The sequence below is a fragment of the Macaca thibetana genome, chromosome 8 (genome assembly GCF_024542745.1).
Source record: "Macaca thibetana thibetana isolate TM-01 chromosome 8, ASM2454274v1, whole genome shotgun sequence".
NCBI classification, from domain to species: domain Eukaryota; kingdom Metazoa; phylum Chordata; class Mammalia; order Primates; family Cercopithecidae; genus Macaca; species Macaca thibetana.
This window is the reverse complement of record NC_065585.1, coordinates 110,851,433-110,876,151: the sequence shown is the minus strand read 5'-3', so window position 1 is coordinate 110,876,151 and position 24,719 is coordinate 110,851,433. Positions and strand designations below refer to the sequence as shown.

Genomic DNA, 24,719 nt, shown 5'->3' with positions numbered 1-24,719 from the left:
AGAACTCTGAAAGCACAAAAAAGTGTATATTTATATTTACTGGATTTCTGTGATATATACTGACACCACTTTGGTCCTGATCTTATAGGAAGTCAGAGCTTCGCATTAGCAAAGCATCACTGGCTGATTCTGGAGAGTATATGTGCAAAGTGATCAGCAAATTAGGAAATGACAGTGCCTCTGCCAATATCACCATCGTGGATTCAAACGGTAAGAGATACCTACGGTATACTGTTCCTAAATCTTTAAGAAGAGTAATCAAGACACGTGGTAAGACTCATAATAGATTGGTGTGTTAAATCTCATTGTGAACAAATTAAAAACAAATAAAGAAAACCAGGTGTTTCAAGGATCTTGTATGTCTTTCATAAATTTCTGTACTCCATGAGATTGTATAGACCTTAACTCTACATATATTTTTTACAAAAGGATTTGAATAAGGCCATGAATGGCAGAGATAGGTTGGATTGCTAAAAGATAGAGGTTATGCAATTTTTTTAAGTTGATCAGGGAGGGCAGTCAATTCTTTGGCTCTCTGAACAACAGAATACAGTCATATATATATACAGGATATATATACACAATATGTATATATGCACATGCACAGAATATATGCATATTATATATGTACATATATAATATATATGCATAGTATGTATATACATATACATATATAATATATACACACATACATATATAATATGCATATATTCTGTGTGTGTGCAGAATACAGTCCTGACTCAATTCTGGCAATTTATTCCCATTACATCTGGCTCTAGGTAGTAGAAAGTTAGGCCATTAACTTTTTTTAGGCCTATTAATTTTGAAATTAGGACCATTTTAGAGGCAATAAATTTCCTACTATGAAGAGGCTTCATTTTCAGCTTTCTTCAGAATAGTACCAGGCAATCCTTCTTAAACAAATGAATGACTTAGAGGTAAGAAGTACAATCTACCTCTGACAACTTCTCTGAGTTATTCCAGGAAAGTAAAAGAACCACAGCTGATGGCTTTCTGTTTTGTACTAGCCTAATACTCCATGATTTGATGGAATCATCTATAGGAGCTGATGATGATGATGACCTAGCAATGCTTCTTTAAATCTTTTAGCATAATCAAATGCTATTTTAAAGTCTTTGGTGCTCCTCCCTCTCTCTCTCTCTCTCTCGTTCTCTTTCTTTCTCTCTTTCTCTCTTTCTTTCTTTCTTTTTTGAATTATGGCACTTAACTATTGCCTTTACAAAATTTGTCATCTGTTATAAAACCAAGCCTAATTGCGTGGCTTCTCGGTAGGAGATGAGAAAGATTCTGCATTTCAAGGGCAAGCGCTCTTAAAGTGATAGAGTAAAAATGCCAGGTCAGCACAGTTAGAGTAAAAGTAATTTTAAGGGTTAATTGTATGGGAGGCTGATGTAGTTTTTGCCACTTGATTCCTCTGTAACATACTAAGAAAGGGAGAAGGGAGATAAAAATAAGAAACAGGGCTGGGAAAATTCAGGTTAATGCCTCATCCTCTCTGGACTTCTCAAGGATCTGTTCCATCACAGAGTAATCAAAGTTTATCACTTTCATTTTAAATATCTCCCTTCATAGAGAGTAAAAGAGAGCAGGAAAAGGAGTTTCCATTAGGAGTCCTGTTTATTACAGTTTAAAATGTAAAACCATTTAAAATTTATATGAGTAAATATAGCATCACTTTATTTTTCAACCAGGGCAGGTTAAGCAATAGTAGTTTGCTAATATTACTTTAACCCATGTGGAATTCTATAGGATGAAGCACACATTAAAAAATTAATTTTAATGGGCTATTTTTTACTTTCTACTATAACCATTGTTTGAAGCTTGTTCTCCTGGGTTTGTCACTGGCTTGGTTCAGTGTGTCGCCTCATGGTTAATGCTATTCAATTGTGATTTTTGACACTTGGATTTCATTTGTGTAGCTATACCACAAAGTCCCAGGAAAATAAAATTAAAGCTAGTGTCATAGTCTCACTGAGTGTCTACAGAAGTATTACATTGATTATTCCATGGTTTCTGATTTACAGGATTAAGCAATGAATTATTTTTTACTCTATTATTCCTGGCAAAAACCCATAGAGTTCCTTTTTTATTAATTTGGGGGTACTGAAAGTTTGATAATATGGCTTTTTACATTTCTTACATAGGAAAAACAACTAATTCATTTTTTCCCACATTAATTCACTCAAGTCTTGGTCTAGTGATCAAACTTGAATATATAGTGTTGACCAATTATAGGGTAGAGAAATGAAACTCGAAGTGTTTTTGATAATGAGTCCTTTTTACCTGGCAAGAATAAAGAGAAATTTATGGAATATTTTAAGTGAGTCATTGTTAAACAACCAACAAAAATTCTTTCAGAAATAGGTTCCTATGGACTTATGTAATTAAAGCCTCTGAAGAAGGAGAATGAAGAATCTCAATTGCAATGCAAGTTGGCCTTGTTTTAATTCTCTTCTTGGAATGTTAGGAATAGATCATCCTTTGCCAACCCCTTCATTGTATTAAAAAAGAATAAAAGAGTTAGCATAGAAAACAGACTTATTCAGGATCACAGAGATATTTAGCAGCAAAAGGAGTTATGAACCCAGGTTTTGGGTTTTTTTTCTTTATTTCTACCACAGTGCAGTTCCATCTGTATCTGAAATGTTTTTTGTGTGTGTTTTGTTTTTCGTTTTTTGAGACAGGGTTTCACTCTGTCACCCAGGCTAGGGTACAGTGGTATGATCTTGGCTCACTGCAACCTCTGCCTCCTGGACTCAAAGGATCCTCCCACCTCAGCCCACTGAGTAGCTAGGAGTACAGGTGCATGCCATCACGCCTAGCTAATTTAAAAAAAAAAAATTTTTTTTTTTTTTTGAGATGGAGTGTTGCTATGTTGTCCACTCTGGAACTCCTGAGTTCAGCTGTTTTGCCCACTGTGGAACCCCTGAGATCAGTAAGTCCACCCACTTTGAACTCCCAAAGTGCTGGGATTACAGGTGTGAGCCGCTGTGCCCAGCCTTACTCTGTATCTGACTATATGTTTGCAAATGTTTAAGTGAAATTCTTTTGCTTATAAAGAACAGAAGTTGAAGGAATGGTATGAGGCCTAAGGAGTGAGGGATTCTATGGCGAAGAACTAGAACTTCATTATAACCCAGCCTCAAGGAGATGGAATTGTATGCTGGGCATCTCTGGGAATTTAAGCAATGCGAGTTTGTGGTTTTTCTCTCTGGTGTTTCTAACTTTAATATGCTTCTGATACTTTTTTAACTTTTGTACTCTTTCCCACATCTTCTCACCTCTCCTACTTTCAAACTCTGCCTCTTTATAATTCCAGACTTTGACCTGTTTCTTGCCCCCACGGAGCCATATTCTTCATGGCACTTTCAGGCATTCTTTCAGCTTTAACCTCTATTGAATGATTGTTTTGTTGGTTCCCCAGTGAAATTCCCCAGACCAAGAATCCTATTAGCAGAGCTGATTGTTCCATATTCATTAAAAGACCAAGAGAACTTACAAATTATCTGCTGTGTGGTCATATGTCCACTGCTACCTCAACTAGGGAGGGTGAAGCCGGAAACATAGCGGCCCAGAAGCTCCTCTCTTCAAACGCTGGGGATGGAGCATGCAGCTCACCTGGGCCTGTGGCTTGCCACCATGATTGACAAGGCCAGTTTCCTGTACCTTGGAGGAGATACCCTTTTTGCTCTGCACCTTAGAGTCCTAGTTATAGTGCATCCAGAAGGAAAATATGTAATCATCTTGATCCCTTATCCTCTTCCACTGCTATCTATGAATTTGCTATATTCTGTTCAATGCTTGGTTATCAAAGAAGCTTCATTTGGGTTCTGAACTCTCCAGGGCTTAGATGTACTGCCTTTGTGTTGTCTCATTCCTGTCTTCCTAGGAATCAGGGCAGAGGTTGCACAAAAACACTTTTTCAGAGACAAAAAGGGCACTTTCTACTGGGGTTATAAATTGCCACACCACTGAACCATGTCTTCCTAAATATAGATATTTACCATTGACTTGGGCTGACAGAGAGTGGAATTCTCAAGAATTCCTTTCCCTTCCCTTCCCTTCCCTTCCCTTCCCTTCCCTCCCCTCCCCTCCCCTCCCCTCCCCTCCCCTCCCCCCCCCTCCCCCCTCCCCTCCCCCCTCCCCTCCCCCTTCCCCCCCTCTCCCCTTCCCTCCCCCCCCCTCCCCCTCCCTCCCCTCCCCCCTCCCCCCCCCCTCCCCTCCCTTCCCCTCCCTTCCCTTCCCTTCCCTCTCTTCCCCCCACCTTTTTTTTTTTTTTTAAATAAACGGTGTTTTGCTGTGTCATCCAGGCTGTAGTGCAGTGGCAGGATCTCAGCTCACTACAACCTCCACCTCCTGGGTTCAAGCAGTTCTCCTGCCTCAGCCTCTTGAGTAGCTGGGATTCTAGATACCCACCGCCACACCCCAGCTAATTTTCGTATTTTTTGTAGAGACAAGGTTTTGCCATTTGGCCATGCTGGTCTCTAACTCCTGACCTCAAATGATCTGCCCACTTTGGATTCCCAAAGCGCTTGGATTACAGGTGTGAACCACCATACCCGGCCAAGAATTTATTGTTTCATTGGGGATTCTAGGAAAAAAAAAAAAGTTGTTAAAATAAGAACATGCTGTCAAACTATTACATTATGTAGAACTCCCCTTGAGATTTTAATTTATATTTTCTATGAACTATCAGTCACTTTATTAATTTCATTTTTTCACCTTTTCTATATATTTCCAAGAAGTTCATGGCTATAGTTTGAGAATTTCTATACAGGTTTCCGTGATGAACGATCCTGGTAGGTTGCTGCAATCTAATTATCCTAATTCTTTCCTATTCAAAGGATTCCTTGTGATTTACTTAAATTCTCACACAGTTACTTTTTATGTGTTCCAAGATGTTTAGAATATATTTTGATACAAGATTATAAGAGAGATGGGGAGGTTGGGGGAGACATTCGTAGGAGGCTGTTTGCTTTCTCCCCAGATGACCTTGCTGTTTGGCACGATATTGAATCCCATTAAGACAGCTATAATAATTATTAGAATAAAATTAGATCATAAAAGTCTTCTGCAATGAAACTCATTGTTTAGATCTATCCGGATTAGTGACTAAATGGAAATGAAATGATTAAAAAATTAGGAAATTCCCCTTGAAACAGTGTATGTTTGAGTGTTAACAATGGCCGTGCTTTTACTATTTTCAAGCACTTAGAAAATAATACAGTCAAGCATTTTGCCAACCTACATTTTAGAAATGTAGGTGTTTTCTGTCTTTTCCAATGCCTTTCAACCCGTACTTTATTCAGAATTAGAGAAAGTAATTTATCATATAGTAGACATATATCAACCTATGCAATCTGCTTATTACTTCTGGGACAATGCAAAGCTTACAAAGACCAGTTGGGTTTTCATATAACAAAGAATTTCATAGGCAGTAACTATGTGATAACTTATGAGTGAATTCCTTTTATGAATTCATCTATGACAAAGGAAAAGGCCCACATACACTATGTTTACACACCCTACACACTATATGTTCATTTGTATTTGTGGTTTATTTGGCTCAGTCTATATATAGGGAAACTTTCACTTAGCAATTAATTCTTAGCTAACAAGCTTTGTGAAAACTCCTGGGCTTTAGAGTAGGGAAGAGAATAATAGACTTTACTGGTTTCCAAATTAATTAAGTAATGCTTTCTTTTAAAAGATTAATATAGGAGAATATATAACTAATCAATCATATCTTCTCCTAAGTTTTCTTTTTTAATCAGAAGAAAAATTATTTGAGTGAGATTCAAGTTCCCACAGGAGCAATTGGGCTTGTAGCAATAAAATAGCTGTTTCATTTGAGATGAGCAGAAAAATATTATTTTTATAAAATTTAATTAAATTATCAATTGCGGCTTTTAAAAATGGACTCATATTGGTAATAGGCTTAGCCTTACCCCCTCTCCCAAATTGATAATGATGTTAGAAATTTCACGATATTGGTAAACAACCTGCAGTTACATTGAAAAGCATGTAAAATATGTTTTATAATTTGTTTAACAGTCTACATGTATGTTGTGTTATATAGGATGCCCAGGAAGGCAAATACGTGAGAACAACATGAAAACAATAGGGTAGACTTGTCTTTTCAACATATGGTATTCATCCTGTCACTATACCATTTATTAATTTCAAAATTTCTCCGTTGCCTTAGAGTAAGCATTCATTATGAACAGGAAGAATTCGGGTACTCAAAGATGTTCCTCAAGTCATCTTTATAACTGCTAATAAACAAGTGTGTCCGCTTTTAAATCTTTTAAAGAAATCACTTGATCAAAATTTTTGTATGTACAGCAGTGACCTATAAGTTTAGAAAAACAAAGTCACATAAGTGAATGTTGAAATACACACAGACATATTTTAGGTGTGTTTGTATATACTGTATACAATGTGTATATGTGTATTTTGCTACATAATTACATTTAGTGTATTATGATCATGGTGAAATTGCAAACATGTTACATTCATAATAATTAGAAAAATTTCTTTCTAGAAGATATCTTTGAGACCATGCAACTTTTTCCTGAGACCAGACCCAGTTTATTAAGAAAGAATTCAAACATTACAAATATACTAATGTTCCTTATGTTTACTTGCCTGTTCAGCATAAGTTGCTCAGCTGTGTTCAGTTTCTGATAATTCTAAAACCTAATTAATTTGCACTAATGAAGGGACTGTCCTTTATAAATTAACAAATTTAATATACCAAATTACTATAGGAAAATATGTTGCTTAAATAAACATCATGAAGATTGCAGGATTTAATGCTTTTTTAAAAGTCTGTAAGTGTAATATAAAATTACTTTCAATTTACTTTTAACAAAAGGCTGTTTTCCAAATCTATAAATTCTACCCATAGCACACATAAAAATGCTTGCTGAGTGGTTTTAATTAAAAAGATTAACTTTCTTACTAGCAAGATTATGTTTAAAATGAAGACTCCTTTGGTGTAGAAGTATAGGTTAACTTTTGAGCTTGTATTTCCTCCAGGATTAATTCAGAAGATTTGTATTTGAAACTATAATCATTAAAGATATTTTAAGATCTCAAAGATAAATACCTAATTTTAGGAAGAGGGGTTATTTTAAGTTGTCTCTGTGTAGCTGCGTCTCTGTGTAGAGGTTACAGTAGTAACCTCCTGTTCTGGTATTTTTATGTAACATTCAATTTAAAAATGAAACATTATGGTCAACCTTTCCTCTAATCTGAGGTATTTTTTGCCGGAGATAGAAAAGTTCTGATTTTTTTTTTTTTTTGGAAGGTCACAGTGGACAGCTACTCAATTTGTCAAAAATAAATTTGAAAAGAGTCTTGATATCCGAGTTGGGATTGGGGGTGCTCTAGTTGTGCACCTTGAGTTTACAACTTCATCTGGTTGTAATGTCATTGATGAATCCTGAAGGACAAGAGAAGGAAGCATCTCTCTTAGTGTGGGTCCTTTGTTTGGAAACATGGCCCTTCTAGATATTTCTAGAGAAGGACACACACTTTGAATCTCTAATATAGTTTCTCTAAGATTACATTTTCTCAAAGAAGAACAATTTCATTTTCTGCAGCCCAAATCGAGAAAGCTTGTTGGAGCTGCTTCAGAAACATATATCTTCATATTACCAATTCGGAATATCTTGTTTCTCGTCTGATGCTTGAGAAAATCCTGAGAAAATGATGTACCTTCACATACTAATTCCTTTCACTTAGCCCCATATTTAGTGGATATAAGAGCCAGTGTAGGCAACTTTGATGTATTGAAACCAATCTTACTCCTTGAATAGTTTGCCCTCTTAATCTGTGATTAGAGAGGATCATCCACCCTTAATTTGTAGCAGGAAGACACATTTGGTCTTACTAAAGGTATATTGCTAATCACTTATTCTTAAACATTGCTACTGAGTCTCACATGACTGTTTTCCTTTCAATTCCACAAAATCTTTTGTCCCTAGAGAAACTTCAGAGTTTGAAGAAATATTGCCACTTAAATTGATTCCACTTACCTACTAGACTAGTCCAATCTTGGAAACCCTAAATGGCCATATCTGTATTTAAAGATGATTATATTAGGAATAAATTTTCTACTCCATGATTAACAGAATATTAATTTAAACATAAAATTGTATATGACCTGCTTAGGATTCTCAGTTAGATATCATATTTTTTTGTATAGTAGATAGTATCACAGTAGATTCAACTTATCTTTTGTCCCAGTTAGAAAATGTGAACTACCATTAAGTCGTTTGGCAAGACTTATGACACAATGAAACTTGAATGATATTCACCATTGCATCTCTACATCTTTCCAGGCCTCATAAAACTGTGCCTTGCTAAAAGTGTTAGATTCTGCCAAACTGAAGCCCTTTTCACAAGAACTGAATATGGAATTAGACAATGTAACTACCCTGTATTCCATCATAAAGGCAGCAAGAAAACAAGGTCAAAGTTTGAATAAGACTATCACAATCTTAATGATAATGATGTATCCAGAAGTATACAGGTTGGATTCATCCTTCATTTCTTTGGGGTGGGAACTGCATACTTACTGCCTGGGTAGCTGATATCTATCATATGATAAGGCACCTGTCTTCATTCTCACTGGCAATTTTAAATAGAGTTCAGTGCCAGAATTTGATGTTTTTCACTAATCCTAATTAGAAACTTGGCTTACTTTTACTTTTGAACAAAAATGTACTTGTTAAAGATCGTAACTTAAAAATTCTTACTATAGCTGGGTGATCTGATAGCTTTGACTTTCTTAGTTCCCCTATTTTGACTTTTCTTCCTGAGAAGCCTACTGCCTCTTTGACATAAATTCTTCCTCACTGACCCAAGTGGGGGCAGTGAATGCTTACTAATTATTCTAGTGCAGCTGATTTTATGCTCTTTGCCTAAGAAAGGAGAACTATCAATTTGGACTGTCTTTCTGCATTTCTCACTCTCTGTATGGTTAAAGCCTGGACTTTTCTCACTCCCTTGCAATACTTCCTTCCTTTATACTTACTTTTAGTTTGAAGGCAGGCTGTGGTACCTGCTCCCGGCCTCCTGCTTATATATCATAATGCCCTATCACCTTTTTTTTTCAGAGATCATCACTGGTATGCCAGCCTCAACTGAAGGAGCATATATGTCTTCAGGTAAGGAAAATAAGCCTGGCACATTTTACTAACCAGAATGACAACCATAACTGCTGGCTGCTCCTTCTACTAATCAGAACCCCTTCTGCATCCAAACCTCTCAGCCGCTCTTGTTTTCTGCTTCAATGTTTTTCTCAACCTTGTTCTGTCTTTTTGGATTTTACTTAAGGGAGGATGGTTCTTGCTGCATCTTCAAACTTAGGCCTGAGAAACATACATGAGTGAAAGAAATCTACATCTAGATGCAACTTAATGACATTAAGCAAATAAAGGAGATATCTGAGTTACAAGCTCAGTTTTTATGTCTTTCCAGGTGCTTCTCTTAGCTGCCTTCTACTCTTTCACCCCTCAGAGTGTATTCCTGGATAATTTATCAACATCTGATCTGTGACCTTTGGGTTTGTAATGATCAGTTGTGGATCGCTAAACTTAAAAAAAAAAAAAAAAAAAAAAAAGACTTACAGCCTGACATTTAAAAATGCTGTTGTCTTTTGTTTTTGTTGGTTTCTTACTTGCCTATAATATTTGCCGATAGCATTCATAGTCTGGGCAGATAATTAGCAACTTAGAACCCAACTCTAGCAATGCATATATAACCATAATTCATTGATTTCTTCACAAGCTATGCATTTAATCAATCCTCTATGTATTTCATTTTTTAAACGTTTTCTTATTCTTTGTAATTCTATAATTAATAGAACCTTAGAACATTTAAAAATTAATCTTTATTTGGAAGAAAATTTTTGAAGACCCGAGATTGGAAATTCATCCCAGAGGTACAATGGTAATTTGGTTTTGCCTGGTGCCTTTTCTTTTACAAAAATTCTTACATTTCATTTGATAATCACAATAAACTTGTGAAACAAGACATCATTTTTCCTCATTTTACAGATGAGAAAACTGAAGCATTAGAAATGTTAAGTCATATATCTCAGGAAGTAGAAGAGAAGGTACTTCAAGTTCAGTATTCTTTTTGTTACTCCACATTTAATATTTTAGCTTCATTGAATTTTTCATTATGGCTGGTACCTTGTTGAAACTGTAGAATGGCCTATAATCAACATGCCTTTTTCCATCTTACCTTCATTGGTTTCCTCTTCCCTTCAAAACCATTGTTTAAAACCATGAAAGCTAAACATCTCTGTATCCTAGACTATTTTAGCTATAGTTAGGGCATATTCATGTGTCATTACTAAGATATAAGTGTATGTGTATTTTGGAATGGTATCATCCTGGAGTCTAAGAGGTTGTTACTCTTCTGAGAGAAGGAAGGAAGGAAAAAAGAGGGAAAGAGAGAGAAAAAAAAGAAATCAAATATTCTGAATTTCTTCACCTTTCATCTACACATTTCTGTAATATAGGGATTTCATTATATGTGACTCCAGTACATGCCATTAGGAAAAAAGAGCTTTTACATTTATATGGAACTTGTCTTGGGAAATTGACTATAACTATTATTTCTTAATATGTGACTTAAATCTTGTTAACTTTCTGGCTGTTGACTTTCAATCCTTCTTTGATACTAAGACTTCTTTATTTCTTACTAATGAAAACCCATCCGTTCCATGCTTTTTCTGCATGAGTCATATTTTTCATTCTCTCTGTACTTAACTACTGTTTTTTCTTCTTTTATCTTTGCTACCTAAGAAAATCTTGCTACTAGATATCCCCAACTATTGTATGATTTATTTAATTAGCATGGTTTATTTGATTCTAATGTAATAACTCTATTGCTCTAGCAGACTTTGCATGGACTTCAGCACTTTCTGGTCAGGATGTTTATGCAGATCCAGGTTGCCTGGAAATACTCTCAATCTTGTTTGTTTATTTATTTGGCATGCATGAAAGTTGGCTTTCACTCTCTTGGAATCCGGGGGCTGTTCCCTTTGGTTTCATGTTTTCTAAAAATCAAGACCACACCTAAAAGAAAGTATTTTCTATCTCACCCTGTGGTGTGGATCTCTTCAGAGTAGTCTGTCTTGGGAGTTCAGATAATGCTTGGTGTGTGGGATATTCTTACAGATGGATTGACTCCATTTTCATCCCTTTTAAAAGTCTTCGGGTCTAGACTATGGAAATATTCCTTTGTGATCTTTGAGTATTGCATATATCTTCTGACTTATAAATGCTTCAGCTTCTCTGTTGCACTGTGTTCTAGGATTCTTTTACTAGGTGATACCCAAGCCTGGCAAATTTCTAATTTAAGAGTCCAAGCAGCATGACTCAATAAAACCTCATTCCACTTTTATGTTTTATAGAGTCTCCCATTAGAATATCAGTATCAACAGAAGGAGCAAATACTTCTTCATGTAAGTATACTTAAATATTCTGTTCACTGGTTTTTAACCCAAGACACTATCTTCTTTGGAAGGTCACGTTCACATCTATCCTCTGCCCCTATTAAGGGTCAGAGTATTGAGTTTGGCAACAGTTGGTATTTGCTATTTGGAGTAGAAATGGCCTCCTAATATGCTCAAGGACAACTAGACATCTTGTCCTCCCAGTATACATAAGAATATTAAAATATACCACAAGTGTATTAGTTTTAGGGTAATCTGGTGACTTTGAATATTGAAAAATAATTGCACAGTTCTGAGGCTTAATTCCTGGCAAGCAATAGAGCACATTGTATGTCTTTTCAGCTTGTCTGGATGCCTTCAGCAACTGCCTGAGGCATGATACCCAGCTGTTTGGAGCCTCTGTTCCAAAACTTCTTCGTTCTCATATAAAGTCAGCTGTGATGGAGTAAGAAAACTATATATAGATGCCCTTAATTCAAATTTGATAGCAAGTAACTAATTATGAAAATGTTTGAAAGCAAGTCCCTAGGTAAGATCTCAGATTAGTTTTCATCCGTTTAATGTGAAATGGGCTTTGTGCTTGTGGACTTCTATAACTGTTAGATTGACTGGGATTTTGTGCTATGTCAGGGGAACTTAAAGATATTAGCAAGGACTATCATAAAGAATTTTTGATACTTACAATTTGAGAATATCATTGTATTAAATTCCGATACTCCACAGGGGAGTTTATCAAACCTTGAAAATTAAACTTATAACTGCAGTCTTTATCTTCCTTATTTTAGCTCCTTATTTAAAGCATTTTTCAGTTTGATAAGCTCTTCAATAAATAGATGTTCCTAGTTATTCTATTTCAATCTGGGGAGTGTGTTGAAGAAACAGTTTCCTTTTGCTCTCAGCAGGGTAGGAAAACTCATGAAAAGAAAGTGTGTCCTTTTGGCAATTTAAGTTGTTTTGTCAATCTGTTTAAATAAATCCTGTTTGATGTTACAGCCTTTCCCTCCAGGTTGGTGGTACTAGAACTGTAACTATATGGTATAAAATTATATTTTATTGTGTGAAGTATGGTGTTTTGTCTGTATTTTAACTACATAAAGCTTCATTTAGCTGAATAGATGGCAATAGCCTAGTGAGATCAAACAGGAAATGAAATGCTAGAAAGGGCTAAATTAGTTTCCTACGTGTTCCAAGGGCTCTCATCATATCCTCCAAAATGATCATTTCTGCTGGTGAATTTGTGCTATTTGTTTTATAATTCTACTTATAAAAAGATTAGTGTAATTATATGGATTTTATATAGCTAGCATTAAGGAATCATATTGAGCTTTTTTTAAAGTGTTTATTCTACAGAAGCAAATACTAGGTTTTTCTTTTTTGGCATTTTGTCTGGAAATAGTTTCTCTCCTGTGCAATTCATTGAATAAAGTTATTGAAACTCTCATAATTGGAACCCTTCATGCTATCTTCAGTGGGACCATAGATACTATCCTTAAGCATATCTGAGCAGTTTGGGAATGTAAAAAAATACTTCTTTTGGTTTTCCTGAGCTTTGGGGAACTGAAATGAATCTCTCAGTTTACGTTTCTATTCATTGCGTTATCATTGAGAGAGAAATAATTATGAAATCTGACTCTGTTCCCTAACTCTCAGCAGAATTAGTTTTTGATATTTGGCAATGGTTTAACACTAAAGAAGGGAAGCTTTGTGTATCATGATATTAAAATATTTCAATGTGCCGTTTTCACACATCAGTCACCCCAGGTCATGGTAAGTTCTCAGTAAATATGATTGAATTGATTCATGAATCCATTTTTTTTGTGGAACTTAATTTTATTAGAAGAATATAAACAATGAATATAATAAACTAATTACATGATATATTAGAAGGTGCTATGTAGTCCAAAAATGAGAAACCGTGGAGAAGGGGAGGGGATAAGGAGAGTTGAGACTTGTGATTTTTATTGGGTTGATCAAGGTAAGTCTCATTAAATTGTTGATATTTGAACAAAAAGTAGAAAGAAGTGAAGGGTTAACTTTGTAAACATCTAGAGAAACTGGCTGGGCATGGTGGCTCATGTCTGTAATCCTAGCATTTTGGGAGGCCAAGGCGGACAGATTCCTTGAGCCCAAGAGTTTGAGGCCAGTCTGGGTAACATTAGTCAGACCTCTGCTCTATAGAACATTGAAAAATCAGCTGAACTTGGTGGCATGCACCTTTAGTCCCACCTTCTTGGGAGGCCGAGGTGGGAGGATCACTTGAACTCAGGAGGTTGAGTCTGCAGTGAGCTATGATTGTGCCACTGCACGCCAGTCTGGGTGACAGAGTGAGACTCTGTTTCAAGAAAATCAAATGAACAAACAAACAAAAAACAAAGAAACATCGGAGAAACTGTATTTAGACAAAGAACAGCCTGTGTAAAGGCCCTTAGGCAAGAGCATGGCTCATGTGCCCAGTAGGGGAACCATAAGGAGCCCGGTGGGGTTGGAGTAGAAGAAACAAAGGGATGAAATATAGGAGATGAGGGCCACAAACCCAGGGGCCAGAGCATGTAGTGCCTGGTAGGCCATTGTCAGGACGTTGGTATTTAGTGGAATCACCCTGGCTCCTGTATGAAGAATGACTCACTGGGAGAAAAGGTAGAATCCAGGATGCCAGTTAGGTGCCTTTTGCTGACAGCATAGTGGCCTGACCCAGGCTGGTAGCAGTAGAGGTAGCAAAAAATAGTCAGTCTGTAATAGTTTGAAAGTCAAGCCAGCAGGATTCCCTAACCAATTGAATATAAGGTATTAGAGAAAGAGAAAAGCCATAGGTGAAACAAAGGCTGCTTCTGTTTTTGTTTTTTAACTTTTGGTGTTCCATTTTATTTTCTCCTTTGGCTTTTTCATTATACTTCTTCATATTAACTATTGTTTTACTTGTTTCCTTATAAGTACAATATGCATTTTTTACTAATCCTAGTGTGTTTTTTAAAATTTTAGATTCAGTGGGTACATTGGCATATTTGTTACATTTTTTAATCTCATGAAAATATACTCTTCAATTTGAAAATATAAACCAATCATGGCAGGAACCAGGTCCAGTCTTAGTTACAATAACGAAAATAGCATGAAGCACACAGTCCATTTCAAGGCAGCCACACGCAGAACTTGCATTGCAGGGAACAGCTGTGAGGTACAAATATCTCCATTTAGTAAAGGCTGAAGGTGAACCTTGAAGAGTCAGCAATAACAATAAGCCAGACTCAAAAATGCAAAATAGATTTTAAAAAGTCAAAGGCCTCAGAAAAGTTTGCCTGGTCAAAAATAATCAGCCTCAAAGAATAGATTTCTTTTCACTTTATTTTAGCCAGCAAGGAGATGGTAGTAAATTCCTGTATTTGAAAGGCGAACTCTGCTTTTCTGATGTGATTGTGCCTGTACAGGCTACATTCTTTGAACTAATGACATTGGTGTTTTCTAAAGTAAATGTTGAAAAGCCTCTCTGAAGTAGTATGGATTCAGCAAACATTTTATGTATTAAACAGTTCTCTACGATTTGGAGGTCAGTGTAAAACAGGGGAGGCTTTTAGAGCAAACAGATATAGGCAGAAGAGATGGATCTGACTTCGCAGCCCCCAAAGTTCCCTTTTCTCCTCTGTAATTCATGTTGGATTAGAAAAAAAATAAAAAAGAGCAGGCATGGTGGCTCATGCCTGTAATCCCAGCACTTTAAGAGGCCAGAGTGGGAGGATAGCTTGACGCCAGGAGTTCAAGACCAGTCTGGGCAACACATTGAGACCTCATCTCTACAAAAAATAAAGAAATTAGCCAGGCCTAGTGACAGCCCTGAAATCTCAGCTACTTGGGAGGCTGAGGTGGGAGGATCACTTGAGCCCAGGAGTTTGATGCTGTCCTAAGTTATGGTTGAACCTCTGCACTCCAGCCTGGGCAACAGAGTAAGACCTTGTCTCTCTTAAAATAAAAACAAACATTGTTCAGTATCACACACAGGGGCCTATCATGGGGAGGGGGGAGGGGGGAGGGATTGCATTGGGAGTTATACCTGATGTAAATGACGAGTTGATGGGTGCAGCACACCAACATGGCACAAGTATACATATGTAACAAACCTGCACGTTATGCACATGTACCCTACAACTTAAAGTATAATAATAATAAATAAATTTAAAAATAAATAAATAAATAAATAAAAAATAAAAATAATAAAAACAAACAAAAACAAGAAAGAAAGAAAAAGAAAAAAAAAGAAGAAAATAAAAGTCACTCGCCTACCCATCTACCTACTTAATATATTATAAGCATTTTTCTCATGTCTTTAAATACCAATCAGAAATATATTTTATAGGTCACTGTAACAATAAATAAATCATTCTTGACTGGAGGTTTTTAAGGGATTTTTCATTTCCAAACACATTATCAGTTTTGCCCCCTTTCTATTTATTTTTTCCTACCACTTGTAAATATTGGTGAAATATCAAAGTTCTTAGTCCTTTCCTTTGTAAAACAGTGTTTACTAGTCAATTTTTTGAAATTGGAAACTTCCATTGTTCATTCACTAGTTTAGAGTTGTTAATTATAATTTTTAAGTTCTTTATACTAGTCTCCTAATAAAGATAAACATTATTATTTTCTTTATTTTCTTTTGTTTTTTGTAAATGAGGCATCTGTGACTAAAAACTTGTAAGTAATTGCCTAAATGAGTTTTCTATTACAGATAAGTGACAAGTTTTAGAAGAACTTGAACCTTACAAAACAGTCAATAGGACTATCTTGTTGCTCCTTTTATAGAATCAGCAGAAGTAAATTGATTGTTTAGAACAAGCCTTAATGACTTCTTCTGGAGGTGCCAGCTGCTAGTGACCCCATTTTGCAGACAATTCTGTTGAATACCATAAAAAATTGTTATACCAACCACTTTGCTGAATTAAGCACCATCCATTCCAATTTAATACATAAATGAGGAAAACAAAATGAAACATCTAACAAATAGTAATAGGAAAGAAAATCAAGATAAATCCCTGGAAAATAGTTGAGGTGGTTATATCTGTGTCAAATATGAATAATAGCAAACATTTATTGAAGGCCTACTGTGTGCCAAGTGCTGTGCTAGATGTTTTACATGGATGATGGCTCATGGTTATTGTAAAAACTTATTACACTGTACAGATGATGAAACTGATATATGTTGTCCAAAGTCACACAGCAGCATTTAACCCCAGATAATACAGTAGCCTGCTATGTCACATAAGGTTTTGCTGCCTCAGAGAAAAAGTCCTTACTATTGAAAGAAATGGGATTCTGTGAGAGGATTGAAAAGTAGCATTTGGCACAAAGGTTATTGGGAGTATATGTGGTGGATTAAAGTAAATGACTTGTCTGGGGCCAGTTGTACCCATATGATCTTCATGTTACACATCAAAGCATGGAAGGTGAATGAAATGGGAAGAGCACAAATGCTGAGTGGACTCATGCTCTTAAGTCTAAATATAATGCTGAGGACAACCGCCGTGGCTCATGCTTGTAATCCCAGCACTTTAGGAGGCCATAGTGGGAGGATTGCTTGAGCAAATTGACCATTTGAGCCCAAGAGATTGAGGTTTCAGTAAGCCATGATCTCACCACTGCACTCCAGCCTGGGCAAGAGAGGCCCTGTCTCAAAAATAATAAAACAAATAAATTCTGGTGCTGTTAATTATGGTATAATTTTAAACAAATTGTGTAACTTCCCTGAGACTCAGTTTTGTCTCTCTTCTCCTCTCCTCTCCTCTCCTCTTTCCTTTTCGTTTCTTTTTTCTTCTTTTGACAGGGTTTCTCTCTGTCACCCAGGCTGGAGTGCAGCAGTGCAATCATGGCTCACTGCAACCTTGACCTCCTGGGCTCAAGCCATCTTCCTACCTCAGCCTCCCTAGTGGCTGGGACTACATGCGTGTCCCACCACACCTGAGTAATTTTTTTAGAGACAGGGTTTCGCCATGTTGCCCACACTGCTATCGAACTCCTGGGCTCAAGTGATTCACCCATCTCAGCCTACCAAAGTGTTGGCATTGCAGGCATAAGCCACCATGCCTGGCCTGATATTCAGTTTCTAGGTCTGAGGAACCCTATTTATTTTAAACATATATTGGAAAGTCTAATGTGAGAAAATGCATGTAAATCATTTAGCACAACTTTGCTTTAAGGTGGCCCCTTCATGTGTGGAAGAGAGCTAGTGTGTGGAAAAGTGACATGGCTCTAAAAAAGAAAATAAAAGTCAGAGAGTCTCTGCATCTTACTTCAACAGTGTTGGAAAATGCCCTTATTGTTGGAGAAGGAATCAAGTTTATGATTTTAGTGTAAGTGATGGTGCTGACAGTTCTTTGCCAGGAAATCACTATGTCTTTTCAAAATATTATATATTCTCGGCTAAGGCTTCATTTTAAAGGAACTTATCCAGGAAGTCTTCTTTGAAATCTCTGAATGAAATGAACAATTCAGTTTTTAATTTGGCACCTAAAAAAACTAGCTGAAGGAAAAGAATGTCTTTGCAGAGACATTTCTGTCATAATGAGATAGAACAGTTTCACTTGGGAATGGTACACTAATATGTATTGATTAGATTGGACCAGATCTGGGTGGTCCGTTGCTGAAATTTAGACCCATGGCTCTTACATTCCACCCTCAGTTGTAACTGACTTACCTGCTTTTATGGTAGAAAAAACTTCTGGGAGCTTAGCTAAATGATTCTCAGCTGGAAAAAAAATGCCATTTCAATTTCAGATCTTTATTGGTCATAACATGTGAACCTCTCCTGCCACTGTTGGAGAGCTACTTTTAATTGAATGCAAATTGTGTTTTCAGATTTCTATAAACATGGCATTTTTAATGGGTTGGTGGCTCTGCCCACTGTGGAGAATGACAGACAAATTGTCATACATCATATAGCAATAAAATAATAATTGGAAAAGAAAATTGCCCTACTGGTATTACCTCATCTGTTTGGTTGAGTGGAGAGTTAATTACAGATTTTGGGGATACTAGAGTGACTTGGTGCAAGAGTTGGAGCTCGTATATTATAGCCATTCATATGTGCAAACAAGTTACTGCCTTCACGATCAGTTCATTTATTCTGTACATGAATATATCTTATTTTTTTTTTTTTTTTTTTTAACAATACTGCTTGCAAGTATAATTTGTTTCTTCACTTCTGCCTTTGCCCTTTCTAAAGTCATTCACTGTCTGTCATTGCATTCCACCAATGGAGAAGAGAATCTAAACAGTTTTGATTAAGCTTTGACCTTTTGTATTTGGTTGAAATTAACGCTTTACAGAATTATTCTTTTGGACTATAAAATACGTGTGTGTGTGTGTAAGTATGTGTATGAGATATATATATATATAATTGATACTTGTATCATACTTTACATTTTATAAGGCATATTTTCTTATTTTGAGTCATTTATTTATACAACTCAGTGGCTTAGATTTTATCCCATGGATGAGGGACTTGACATTCAGAAATGTGTGACTTGTCCAAAGTCAAAGAACAAATAGGTAGTTCTAAAAAAAAGACAAATTCTACTCCTTCTCCAAACAGCACATTTTAGGGAAGAATCTGATTGGCCCTGATTGCATCATGTCTGACCCTAAAATACTGCATCCAGGGAGATTAATGACTCTAGCTGAGTAGGGGCTGGGGCACGTATCCACTGCTGTGTGTGTTGGGGTTAGTGAGGGCAGATGGGCTCAGCCCCATGGGAACCACGTGGTGTAGGATCATTACAGAGAGGAGAGTTCTGTAGCAAAAGCAGGGAAAAGTGAGCTAGACAGGAAAACAACAACACAATCATTGACAACTGATAAGCAAATGACCTTAGAAAAATCAGAAAATAGGTATTAGTAACAGAATTTTAAAGGAAAATTAAAAATAGGTGTTGTTGAAAATTGTGTTTCATTGGGCAGACAAAACTAAGCAGGATGGGCAATCTGAAGAAAATAATAAGCTGGAAGACTGAATATAATTGCAGTATCATTTTTTAAAAGACTCATTAGTACCTAGGAGCCATTATAATTACTCTTAACAGTGCCCTCTTTTTAACCCAGGAAATTCTGCCTTTTGAAAGAAAGTAGAAAAATGTGGAGAAATGAGTTACAGTTTTGAAATTAGAATGCATGGGAAACATTTTGAAATCTGTAAAATATTCTAACTTTGATGTGAAAAGTCAGAGTACTTGATATGGATCCTTTAAAAAAAAAATCCATGATTAAAGAGATTTAGAAAAATTGCTAGTTTCTTTTACCAGAGTAATTGTATGTTGATTAGGGTTTGGGTGTTTTTCATTTTACAGTTTGGAAAGAAAAAGAGCATGCTTAGCCCATTCCATTTAATATTGTATAGAAAACTCACCAGGTCTTTGTCAGTTGTGAGATAACACTGATTGAGGTTTTATCAGACTTGTAGACATCACCATTTAAACCTAAACGAAATAACAACTCTGGTAGTTCATCTGTGGGCATCTTCCACTTTTCTCTGTCCCACTCTTGTTATAATGCATCTCCCATACAAGCTGTGAATACTGAATTCTCTTCTCTAATAAAGGTGCTGTGTATACATAGTTCAGCTAATCATCAAAAGTGCCGGAATGGCACTTTTCATTTTATCTCTCAGTCTACCAAAGGTCAGCAAACTCTCAAAAACCAATTAATTGGGTCACTGTGGGTTTGAGCGTAGAGCTGTGCTCATTTTGATTCAAGTCCGTAACTATCTCTGATTTCAGGCTGGTATTTAGGTTGAATTTATCCATCAACGATGGACTCTTGATGTGTTCTTTGCTGAGGTATTCTAGCACTACCTCTTGAGTGAATACCAAGCTTTAAATAGCTTTTTAAGAAATGTCAGAAGGAAAGGGCGAGAGAGAGAGAATGCCTGGCTTTGTGAAATGTTGCAGGAATTTGTATTTGTAATTATCAGAAATTTAATCAGTCTTTCCTTTAAATTTTTAAAGAAATTTTGGACTATTCTCATTATTTCAATGGTAAGGAAAGCAAAATATAGATAGGGACAGGCTAAGTGACCCTTGAAGTCAAATAGCAAGTAAGTGGTGAATGTAGGTGAATTAAAATTGGATGGCCCTATTTTTGCTCTTTGGTCCTTAGGTCACTGAAAACTTTTCCCCCCTCTCTCTCTCTCTTTTTTTTTTTTTTTTTTTTTTTTTTTTTTTTTTTTTTTTTGCGACAGAATCTAGCTCTGTTGCCAGGCTGGAGTGCAGTGGTGCGATCTCTGCTCACTGAAACCTCCGCCTACCGGGTTCAAGCGATTCTTCTGCCTCAGCTTGCTGAGTAGCTGGGATTACAGGTGTGTGCCACCATGCCTGGCTAATTTTTGGATTTTTAGTAGAGATGGGGTTTCACCGTGTTGGCCAGGCTGGTCTTGAACTCCTGACCTCAAGTGATCCACCCACTTTGGCCTCCCAAAGTGCTGGAATTATAGGTATAAGCCACTGTGCTCAGCCAAAACTTTCCCTCTCTTTAATGAAAATGAATAGATAATAACCAGGGCCTACTGTATTTCAGCATGAGGCTAGGAAATGTGTATGCATATTTCTTGGGAGGTGGGAGGTGGGAGGTGTAATGGTTGGGGAGATAAATAGGAAATAGTCCTTGGGTTGAAGGAGTTCACAGCGAAGTCAAAAGTTTAATTGTGATTAATTGTGCATAATGACACATAATCATCATGGGAAGTAAATATGGCAAGAGGAAGACTTTCAAATCAAGTTTTTATTTTTTGAAATATTCCTTAAGATAGAAAAGCCATTTGTGGTTATGTAATTCAAAAGAAAATATTGGCCAGGTGTGGTGGCTCACGCCTGTAATCCCGGCACTTTGGGAGGCCAAGGCGGGCAGATCACTTGAGGTCAGGAATTTGAGACCATCCTGGCCGACATTGTGAAACCCCATCTCTACTAAAAATACAAAAATTAGCCAGGCATTGAGGCACATGTCTGTAAACCCAGCCACTTGGGAGGCTGAGGCAGGAGAAACACTTGAACCTGGGAGGTGGAGGTTGCACTGAGCCGAGATCGCACCACTACACTCTGGCCTGGGGGACAGAGCAAGACTCCATCTTAAAAAAAAAAAAAAAAAAAAAAAAAAAGAAAAGAAAAGAAAAAGAAAATATTATTATTGTTTTACTGTTGTCTGTCTTCTAAAATAGCAAATTGTTGTTTCTACTTCATATTTACAGCTCATTTTACTAAGAAATCAAAATCCTGAAATTTATCTCATTTTAAAAGATGATGACATTCTATAATTTACCATCAAGAATAAAAGATTAGTGGTGATTAAAGGTGCTGGAAATTAATTTACACTAAATAGGGTTTTGCAAGTAGTTTGGGGAGCTTTTTGAAATATAACTAGAAACTTTTAGAAAAGCATAACTATAGTATGATAAGTTGAATCATTGTTGATGAGCAGACACTTATCCTTGATACAGAGATGGATTTACAAAGACTATGTTACATATCTGAGGAGATACTTTTGTTTAGACTGTCTGGAAATGTGTGTATATGAAAAGGTTGCAATTTTATTTTTTTAAATAGAGACAAGGTCTTCCTATGTTGCCCAGGCTGGTTTCAAACATTCTGGGCTCAAGTAATGCTCCCACCTCAGCCTCAAAGTGCTGGGATTATAGACGTGAGCCATCATATCCAGCTTGCAATTTCCTAAACTTGTCTTATTCATTAAGTAAGACATGTTTTGTTTCTTACTTTTTATTGTTTAAAGATTTGAATTGATCCAAAGAAAGGAGAAGTGATCAGTTTTAAAAAGGATGCCTAGTTATAATCGAGGAATCTAGCAGATTAATCTGTTAAAATTATAAAACCAAAATTTTTCCTTTATGATCATTCCTCTCTCAATTTTCTTAAAATTCATGTATTAAGAGCAGTGACTGACTGACAAGAAACTTGTGTGTCATTTGATAAAGATTTCAACTACAAATGGGAATTAAGATATATTTAAAAATAAAATTCTACATGACAAAATATTTAAAATGTTAGTTTTAATGTTCTACACAAATATTCTCCTACATTTTAACCTAGAAATCTACATATTGAATCAGCCTATAAAAATCCATTTCTTTCACAAATAATGTAGCTTTGAGAACAGGTTTTTTTTTTTTCCAACAATTCTCAGTCTACAAAGCTATGAAAAGGAAGTTGCTGTTGCTGCATTTTTTTTTTAAGCTGTAAAATCGAATATGCCCCAGCTCTGATGAAATGTACCAGGAGGAACCTGCCTTGTCAAACATGATATTTTTATGATGAAATGTGATACAAAGAGGCATAGCCTTACATATGTCTGAGAGAATATGATTTAAGTGGCCATAATAGATTTTTCACAAATTTTGTACATTTCTCTTACTTGATCCAGATGCATGTTTTTCCTCTGTTATTCTCATACCAGCTTCTTAATTTCACCTCCCTAATGTTCCACAGCATAAATGCATCTTTGTTCAGACTTTCTCCAAGTTGTCTGTGAGAAAATAAACTATATAAAGGGTCCCTGGGTGTGTTTTAGGAAATATAGATTATGGGGGTGGGAGAATTACCTTGTAAAAAAAAGAAAAATGGAAAGTAACATGCACTACATGTGTACACACAGAAGCAAGTATAATAAAACTTTCTGCTTTTTTTTTTTTTTTTTTTTTTTTTGATATGGAGTCTCACTCTGTCACCCAGGCTGGAGTGCAGTGGCATGATCTTGGCTCACTGCAACCTCCGCCTACCCGATTCAAGCGATTCTCCTGCCTCAGCCTTCTGAGTAGCTGGGATTATAGTTGTGCACCACCACACTTGGCTAATATTTTGTATTTTTGTTAGATACGGTGTTTCACCATGTTGGCCAGGCTGGTCTCAAACTCCTGATCTCAAGTGATCCACTCGCCTTGGCCTTCCAAAGTGCTGGTACTACAGGCGTGAACCACCACGCCCAGCCCCTGCTTATTTTTTAAGGTTTCTAGAACATTAGCTGTGATCTTTTGGGTAAATAGTGCACTGAGGAATTAGTCTAATAAAAGCTTCTGGTGGAGAAGGTCTTCATGAAGAATAGAGTTGGCTCTAGTCTCAATTTTCAAAATGTCATAACTTTTCTTCTTCCTTTTTATTTGAAGTGCAGACCTGGGTATATTTTATTAAAATAATGGTCTGAAATTATAAAAAATGTTCTTTGTCCAATCAAGGAGTGAAATCAAACCCCTTATTATTTTGTAGTTATACTCAGATGTTAGATTATCTTCTACTCCCCAGCAGTTCACTTTAGGTGGTCCCATAGCTCTTTCTTGAACCATAGTCTTGCCACTTCTTATCCATATTAATGTGCACATCAGTTCCCACACCAGAATGTAAAATACTAGAGGGAGAATTTTGGTTGATTTGTATTTCTAGTCCCATAACTTAATACTATGCCAGTTCTCAGAAAGTATTTATTAAATGGATGTCAACATCAACAGTGAGTTAATGAATTTTTTGTTGGATTATCATTTTTTTAAGTTGTACACATATACAATGAAAAGTGAACTGCCTTCACCTTAAATCATGGACACAGATATTTAAGTATTTTAAAATCAAAGTTTTAAAAAACTAATATTGGCTTAAATAATATTTATTAGAGAACCTGTAACATTTTGAGAAGCATTCACATCTACATATGTATATTTTAAATTTACTTCTGGTTTTTACATCTGGAAGATTTGTTTTTCATTTCATCATAAATACTTGTTTTCATGGTGATTTATAAAAATCTGTTTCTCCTTTGATAGGATTATTGCAAATTATTCCAGAATCTACTTATTAACTGGTCGCTGTTCCTCTCTGTAGTGCTGAAGAGGCACTTGCTTGGGAACAAGAGAAGTGCCACAATAGTGTCAATACCGTGGATTTTTCATTTACTCTTAATAGTAATAATAGACAACAATAATATATTTTAGTAAGCATCTACTATGTGTCAGATGCTTTCATCTGAGAATGGATATTGTTAGTTCAATTATTTAGATGGAGAGACTGATACTCAAGACAATTCAATATTTGTCAAGTAGTGGTAGAAGCAGGATTCAACCCCAAACTTTCTGACTCTTCATCCTGTGTTCTTTTCACCCACAGATGGTAGAGGTTGAAGGCTCAGAAGAACACTTCTTGAGCTCAGAAAGCTCTTCTTGTGACCTCTATCCTGCTAGTCTAAAGGGCAAATA

General features: G+C 36.2%; 2 protein-coding genes across 13 annotated transcripts in view; both read left to right on the top strand.

Annotated features, from left to right (window-relative positions):
* MAK16 (MAK16 homolog) overlaps window positions 1–24,719 on the top strand; it is a 1,030,778-nt gene that overhangs the window by 112,797 nt on the left and 893,262 nt on the right. The window lies entirely within an intron of this gene.
* Window positions 1–24,719, top strand: part of NRG1 (neuregulin 1) — a 1,132,381-nt gene that overhangs the window by 966,797 nt on the left and 140,865 nt on the right. For 10 of the 12 annotated variants that reach the window (XM_050802452.1, XM_050802463.1, XM_050802462.1 and 7 more), the window contains 3 exons: window positions 89–210; window positions 9,147–9,197; window positions 11,456–11,506. In XM_050802452.1, coding sequence (XP_050658409.1) covers window positions 89–210; window positions 9,147–9,197; window positions 11,456–11,506 — 224 coding nt within the window. The remainder of the gene's footprint in view (window positions 1–88; window positions 211–9,146; window positions 9,198–11,455; window positions 11,507–24,719) is intronic. The other 2 variants (XM_050802453.1, XM_050802460.1) reach the window with 1 other exon arrangement.